This window comes from Lontra canadensis, unplaced genomic scaffold (assembly GCF_010015895.1).
Source record: "Lontra canadensis isolate GAN:19392208 unplaced genomic scaffold, GSC_riverotter_1.0 scaffold63, whole genome shotgun sequence".
NCBI classification, from domain to species: Eukaryota; Metazoa; Chordata; class Mammalia; order Carnivora; family Mustelidae; genus Lontra; species Lontra canadensis.
The window spans coordinates 12,122,727-12,130,942 of NW_022631057.1; the positions used below are offsets into that span (position 1 = coordinate 12,122,727).

General features: G+C 53.1%; 1 protein-coding gene across 1 annotated transcript; it reads right to left on the reverse strand.

Annotated features, from left to right (window-relative positions):
* Nucleotides 1-145: 145 nt before the first annotated feature.
* AVPR1B (arginine vasopressin receptor 1B) lies at nt 146-5,312 on the reverse strand. The gene is made up of 2 exons (XM_032878076.1): nt 4,373-5,312; nt 146-483 (listed from the first exon to the last, which is right to left on the reverse strand). Exons 1-2 carry the CDS (start codon nt 5,310-5,312, stop codon nt 146-148), a joined length of 1,278 nt encoding a protein of 425 aa, XP_032733967.1.
* Nucleotides 5,313-8,216: the final 2,904 nt, after the last annotated feature.

Genomic DNA, 8,216 nt, shown 5'->3' on the forward strand with positions numbered 1-8,216 from the left:
AAACACCAAAAGTAGGGCAGCCATTCTGGCCCCCTGACCCTGCCTCAAAGTGGGCTCCCCCTAACTCCAACCAGGGCCCTCCCAGCCTTTACAGCCAGTGCTGACACGGGCAGAGATCCTCGCTAGCCCCTCGGGCGACGGATCCCTAAAAGGCGATGGTCTCAGTGGAGGCTTTGCCATGCTCCTGCACCGAGCCCTTCCGGGAGCCTTCGGACCCGGAAGGGCCCCCACGGAGCCTGGGGCTGAGCGTGAGGGTGGGCAGGCCGCTGGAGCAGGTCAGCAGCGTGGTGTGGCGGCCCGAGGGGCTGTCGCTGGAGAGCTGCGGGCAGGGCCGGGGCCGGGGCCGGGGTCCCCCGCAGCAGGCCAGGCGGCGCAGGGGGCGTGGCCACAGGTGGCTGTTGAAACCCATGTAGACCCAGGGGTTGCAACAGCTGCTCAGGTTGCCCAGGAGCATGGAGATGGTGAAGGCCACATTTGTTGAATCTGCAGAAGGAGAAGCACAAGAAGCCTGAGAATTACCAAGCTGGGTGGAACCTGGGAGAGATTCCAAGACCCCACTGTGCAGAACTGAGTTCCCAGAGGGGAGAAAGGACTCCCTCGGGTTCTAGAAGCAGAAAGGAGCACAGCTGGGACTTGGAGCTGGGACTCCGGCTCCAGAGGCGGATGTCGCTGGATCTCATCTGGGACCACAGGGTAAGGGTATGAGCTAAGGTTTGCTCCAAGGTTGACTTTTGAGGCGTACACAGAGTCAGGAACAGGACTAGTCCAAACAGGAGATGGTGTCATTGTTCCAAAACCCAGAACTTGCCTCACTTAATGGAAAATAACTATGATTTTAGAGCAAGTTCAGGCCCCTTTGACCCATGTTCTCATTTATGTCAAAGATATGGGTGCACACTGTCCAGCGCCGTTCATCCTGCCACTCAGGAGTAGGGCACGGGAGCCCTGATGGTGCCAGGCCTCTGCTGGGGGCCTGAGAGGGCAATCAACCCCATGGGCCGCCGTGCAGGTCCCACGGGCTCATCTCTGACTGCAGTGGAGGGGCAGCTGCTAGGAACGGGGCCCGCAAGCATCCCGTTCCAGACGAATACTTGCTTGTATCCTCAGGGATTATACCCAAGGACTTCACCGACCTTCAGGGAAAAACTCATTTCTCTCTTGGACAGTCAAAATGGGAGCGTGCAGACTGATAAGATCTCTTCCAGACACGAAATTCTTTCTGATGACCACATGGAGCCCCACAGGCCAGTGGGACGGCTTCCGGGAGGGGCTCTGACCGCCTGTGGGTTGCCCTACGTCCCGACCATGGCGCAGGTTGCACACTGCGGAACCTTCTGCAGAGGCTATGGTATCACTGAAAGCAAGGTCAAAGCTCTACGGAATCTTAGGGGTTGTGGCACAGACATGAAGGCGGCCCCACCGACTCCAAGGCAGCCATCCTGCACACTTGTGCAGTTTCAGCCAACAAATTCAAAGGCAAAACTCAACTGCCTACTCTGTAAAGCACGATGAGACCTTCAGAGACTTTGGTTCCTTGGGCACCTGGCCCATAGATGTGTTCCGGGGTGTGGCCCCAGCAAAGGGAAGGTGCAGGGTCCGGACGCTCGGGTGAAGACACAAAGTACAATGGTGAGAAGCTAAAGGCATCTGGGCCTGGATTGACCCATGTAGGGCAGAGAGTCGGGGGCAGCAGGGAGCACCTAGACGTGCAGGAGGGACCAACAACGAACGGAGCCTCCTTCATTTTTCCCTACATTCGGGCCTGCTCCCTGGCTCACAACACCAGGAAGCTGTGGAAGATGTGGGAAGTTGCTTTAGCTAAGGGGGTGGTATTCACCCTATCCCCGCCCTCTTTGAGGACAGGGACTGAGGGTTTCCTTGAGTGCCTTCGCTTGGGAAACATCTGTTGGACCGGGCCCCCTCAGAGCCAGGCCCAGTGCAGGGGCTGGAAATGGGGCCCGAGCGCCAGGGTCTGCAGAGCGTCCACTGCTCAGAGAGCAGACCCGGACTGACTCAGACTGCTTCCCGGCAGGACCTCAGCAGACAGTCGGGGGCAGAGCAAGGGCAAGCAGATGGGATCCAACCAGAGACTCATGGACAGGAGGCCAGTAAGCTGGAATGCTATGGAAAGGAACTGGGTGTCCTGGAAAGTATGTTTAAAGTAATGGCGGATCTCAGCCCAACTAGAAGGGCCTCAAAGGGTTTCCAGTTTCCAGAGAGAGCACGTTGCCTTGTAAGGTAACACATTGTTCCTACCCTCCCTGCTCAGAGCAACTCTGGGTTAGTGGTAAGTCACTAGGCAGGTGAGGCGTGTAGGGACATACTGAGGGGCAGGCTCAGGGGTAGTGACATGGGGGCAAGCAGGGAAGCCCACACTGACTGGGTGGCAGGGTCTCCATCTTCTGGGAGGTTCCTCGATGAAGGGACAAATGACTCTCCACCGCATCCACCCCCCACTGCCATTGGCTAAGCTGAATTGTTGAAAGTTAAGCCAGGTCTTGGCTAATGCTCGGGCCATAATTACCTCGGTTTGGGTCCCAGCACCATGTCTTACTAGCAGCGGCACTATGGACGCGTTATTTCACCTCCCTGAGTCTCAGGTTACTCAGACATAAAGCAGAGAAGGCCTCCGGTAAGCACCGAGGACCAAATGTGCTTGGCACTATTCTTCTTTCTTCTGCTCTGTGCTTGACTAGAGCGGGGGTGGGTGGGTTTCCTATGGTCGGTTAGAATCAATGCGTTCATTGCTTAAAGGGTAATTTGCAAATGGCCTCCTGTCCGGAGGGACGTCCAAAAGAGGGGATAAATTGGGACCATAATGGTTGGTGTTGTTTTCACACTTCTCTTGCGGGCTTGTGTTCAATTCATGAACAGCCTGGCCCTTATTTAGTCTCTCCAGAAAAACAAAGTATTTGTCTTGAGTGTGTCCTAAGATGAGCAAAATGAGATTAGAAACAAAAGCACACAGCAATGGGGATCCACTCCCTGGAAGCTGGTATGAATTGGTAGCCTGGGTCTGCTGGTCAGCAAACTGTCAGGAAGCTTCCAGAAGAGCCTGTGCTCATGGCCTCCCTCGGAGGGTTACATATGCACCCATTATACATCCCGGGCCATGCACATGACTCGTACTGCATAGAACCCAGATACCCCCATTCACAAACACGCAGATGAGTTGACTTGCTCTTGTCCCCACATCCCACTCTTCTTAGGGGAGCAGGAAGGGACGTCTTTGAACGCTGTTTTCAACATTTAAGCTGCCCACACATAGCCCTACCTCCCAGAGTACACACTCATCCTCAGATGGCTGGACTGTCCTGCAGTGTCTAAAGCTCAGGTGGTTTCCCTCGACCTCACGCCAGAAAAATGACAGTAGCAAGGCCTCCTTCGTGCCCACCAGAACATGGTCTTCATGGAGGATCCCAGGATCCCATTTTTTTTTTAAGATTTTATTTATTTATTTGTCAGAGAGAGAGAGGGAGAGAGAGCGAGCACAGGCAGACAGAGTAGCAGGCAGAGGCAGAGGGAGAAGCAGGCTCCCTGATGAGCAAGGAGCCTGATGTGGGACTCGATCCCAGGACGCTGGGATCATGACCCGAGCCGAAGGCAGCTGCTTAACCAACTGAGCCACCCAGGAGTCCCCCAGGATCCCATTTTGTTTTTCACGTAGGAAGAAGTCCCCGCTGCTCACCATGTCCAGATCCAAGATTATGAACAGAGCAAGGGGTAAGGGAAAAAAGACAAGGAGATGGCAGGCCTACTTTCAACTTTTCACTTTGCCACCCACTGGCTGTGTGGTCCTGGGCAAGTCACCTTTCCCCTCTGAGCCTCTCTGCCCCGTTAGCAGAATGAGGGAGTTGAACTTGCCATTTCAGGGTTGTCATGTGCCAACAGGCTAATTAATTAGAAGTGGTTGTTGAGAAGGAGTTCAAAGTCATGCCCAGGCTCAGGAGGGGAGAGTGCTGAGAGACACAGCTCTCAGCCGTGGTCACCAATCGTCATCCCGGACAATTTGAAAATTTCAACCTGGTCATTCTATGATTCTAATGCTCATCTGTGAAACTGGCAGGTACTTGGTTGGCCAAATCTGCCAACAGTCAGATTTTGCTAAGGCCACGTAATATTGTTAAATGCTTAAATAGGTTCCCAAAATTTAAACTATGGAAATTTTACATAAAAGATATTCACAGACATCCGTAGGCTGGATGGGAGTTGTAGCCGCCCCTTTGCGCAGGGGACAGGCACCACCTTTCATAATTCCTTCGCTCATCTGTTATCGGCCAGGCCCTGGGAAGCTTGAGAACCCTGTCCTAAGCCTGCCGTTCTCCTTTCCCTGTTCTTTTCCACTCCCCCTCCCCCACCAACACACACTTGCCTTCATTAGGGGCATTCTTGTCCCACACGGACCACATCTGGACGCTGAAGAAGGGTGCCCAGCAGGCGATGTACGCCAGCACGATGACAAAAGTCATTTTCACAGTTTGGATCTTGGCCCTGGAGATGGTGTTGATGCTGCTGACTCGGGATGGCAGCCCCCGTGTGGCCACAGCTGGGCCAGAAGGTGAGGTCCTGTCCCACGTCCTCCAGCCCCTTCCTTCCACCTTCCGGGCCTGTGTCTTGACTTTGAGGTTCTTACAGATCTCACGGTAGATGAGGCTGTAGCAGGCCGTGAGCATGGCCACGGGCAGGACAAAGATGGCCAGGGTGGTCCAGGTGATGTAGACGCGAGGCCCCCAAGGGACACGGAAGTGCGCCCAGCAGTCCAGCACCCCAGTGCCCTGGATCACCTCTCGCAGAGAAAAGATGAAGACTTGAGGCAGGCTGAGGACGGCAGCCAGCAGCCAGGGGGCGGCGATGAGCGGGTAGGCGGACTGGCTGGGCTGCTGGAGGCTGCGCAGTGGGTGACAAACCGCCAGGTAGCGGTCCAGCGTCATGGCCAGCAGCATGTAGGTGGAGGCAAACATGCTGAGCACCTGCAGGTACTTGACGGCCCGGCAGAGGAGGTCGGGGCCCTGGAAGCGGTAGGTGATGTCCCACAGCAGCTGGGGCAGCACCTGGAAGAGCGCCACGCCCAGGTCGGTTAAGGCCAGGTGCAGAACAAACAGGTGCATGCGGGAGCGCTTGTGGCTTTGCTGTCCCAGGGTCAGCAGCACGGTCAGATTGCCCCCTGTCGCCAGCACCAGGACGGTGGCCAGGACTCCAATCTCTGCCTTGGCCAGCTCCTCATCCCGGCCCAGCCAGGGTGTGGTGGCATTGGGGGCAGACAAGGTGCCCCGGGGAGTGGGGTTGGCAGCCCAGGCAGGCCCAGAATCCATGGTTGACTTTGCTGGGAGGGATGGGGAATGGGGAGAGAGAGGGGTGGACAGTGTGGGGGCAAGTGGAGGGGTTTGATGGGTGAAATGGAGTGGGAAGGGGAAGGTTTCTGTTGGCGGGAAAGCAGAAGGGGGAATGACAGGGAGAAGGTGAAAATAAGGAGAAATAGAGACAGGGAGGGAGAAAGAGATAAGGAAGGAGAAGATGCTGATCACACAATGGGGGGAAGCTTAGGAGCAAAGGACAAGAGGGCTCAGGGAGGGTGACAGGCTGTCAGGAAATGAGGCTGTGCAGTGTGGGACTTGGGGAAGGGAAGGAGCTGCCACCACTTCCCAATCCACCCCAAATTCACTTTCTCCCAACTTTTCTGGAAGCGGAAAGTGAATATCCCTAAGCCTGCTTGGAGGCGAGGTCGGGTCCAGCGGCGCCGCCCACTGGACTGTAAGCCCCAGGGAAAACCGCGCCTAGTCGGGCACCCTGACCCGTGGGGAAGGGAGCGCAGCTGCTGGAGCCAAGCGGGTTTTATGCTCTTGCAGCGGGAGCCCAGCGGCCGCTCCGTGCTGGTTGGCTCCTGCAGAGGAGGGCGGAATGAGGATCCCCGGAGCTCAGCCGGTAGGAGGACCGAGAGGCGGGAAGAGGGGCGGGGGCTGGGGCGATAGAAGGGACAGCGAGGCAGCGGAGCAGCGACAGAGCGAGAGAAGCAGAAGACAAGCACTCACAGGCCTGCCAGAACCCCGGCCCTCAGAGATGACTTCATCTTTGCTTGCACCCCGGAGCCCCTCGGACAGGTGCACACGCAGCGAATGGCGGGGCGGGGGGGGGGTGGGTGTCACTCCCGGAGGTGGGGCCCTAAGGCTGGCTGCGCTGTTGGGGGTGTCCCCTGCCCCAGGCTTCCTGTTAGCTCACGAAGGGTCCAGAATCTGCAGGGGTGGTCGGGTGGGCGAGTTGGCGTCCCTAGACGGAGCCTTCAAGCCCTTGGCTGGAGGTCTGACCTCATCCCCTGGTGGGAAACTTGGAGCCATAAGGCAGGAAGAAAAAGGGAGGATGTGTGTGGAGAGGGAGCCCTGGTGGGGATAGGACAGAGGCGCGGGGTGAAGGGGCTGGACCTGGAGGCCTGGGGCGCTGGGTGGGAGCAGCCCACGGGAGGAATTCCTGTGTGTGTCCCCAGAAGCCTTAACCCACGGCCTCCCCACAGTGTTTCATAGGCAAAATCACAAACGCAGTTAACCACCCTGAGGGGGAAGAAAACAGGCCTAGAGAAGTGGTGGGACTTTCTCTAGAAGGTCGCAGAACCAGTAGATCGCAGAGGCAGGACTAACCCAAGCCCTGTGCATTTCCCAGAGTGGACCTAACGCCCAGTATGTGAGAGGTACTGGTGTCCAGGGACAAATACACGGGGTGGACACCTACAAACTCATCTGCACTCCACCCCACTGCCATTGCTCAAACACCATCTCTACCCAAAATACTGTAGGGTTCTCTTGTGGACTTCAGCCCAGGATCCACCTTCTCCAGGATTTTGCTCTCTATGAATGATAATTTTAAGTCTCTCCACTGGTTTGTTTCTGTCTGCAGACAAACAAGCTCTAGTGTCGTTCATTAAAAAACAAGTCATAAGGTGCCTGGGTGGCTCAGTTGGTTAAGCGACTGCCTTCAGTCATGATCCCAGAGTCCTGGGATTGAGTCCCACATCAGGCTCCCTGCTCCATGGGCAGTCTGCTCCCTCTGACCTTCTCCCCTCTCATGCTCTCTCTCACTGTCTCTCTCTCAAATAAATAAATAAAATCTTCAAAAAAAAAAAAAACAAACAAAAAACAAGTCATAACCCTCCTCAGACGCTGTACCCCCACCCCTCGCTATAACTGTCTTTCCCCTTCACAGCAAAATTTCTATAGAGGGCTGCCTAGGTGGTCTCCATTTTCTTGTTCCCATTTATTCCTTAATATATGCATCGATGTTACATATATTTACACATTTTTAAAACATTATGTATTATATAAGTGATACCATACTAGAAATACCACTCTAGAACACATTTTTTAAATTCTAGTTGATTTTTGAGATCTGTCCATGATCATACGTAGGATAGATCTAGTTCATTCAGCTTAATTACTGCATGGTATTCAAGCATGTGAACTTAACACATTTTATTTATCCTGAACCCTATTTTTATCATTGAGTTTCATTCCAGCTCTTTTTTTTTTTTTTTTGCTATTTTTTTTTTTTAATCTACAACGAATATTCTTATGTATGCCTCATTGTATCCATGTATGAGAATTTTCTGGGGTGTACTTCCAGAAGTATATGCTGGGTATTGGTAGTCTTGGGTCATACAAAGTATGAATTTTCAATTAGGTGAGATATATCCTAACTTTTATCTCTAAATTCATTGTATTGATTTATTCTCCAACTGGCTGCACACAGCTTGCCTGACAGCCTCACAGTCAGACTTCTTCATTTTCACGAATCTGATTGGTGTGAAACAGAATCTCATTTTGCTTTTATTTTTTCTCCGATTCCTGATTATTGGGGTGTCTTTCCATGTATTTATTTGCAGTTTGGGTTTCCTCTTCTGTGGATTGTTCTTATTCTCTGCATCATGTTTGACCAGGACATTTTTCATACTTATGTGTAGGACTTTTTACACATTCTGATATGAACTCTTATGTATTCTGATAAGTCACAGATATTTTCTTCTATTTGCCATTTATCTTTTAACTTTGTTTATGGGGTCATTTGCGACCCAGAAAATTTAGATTTTAATGTCATCAATACTTTCTTTAATCATTCCTGCTTTACTGGTTTGTGTTCCCTATCTTGAGAACAGAGATATGTCCTCTATATTTCTTTCTAACATGTTTAACATTTGTTTTTCATATTTAGGTCTTTAATCCACCAGGAATTTA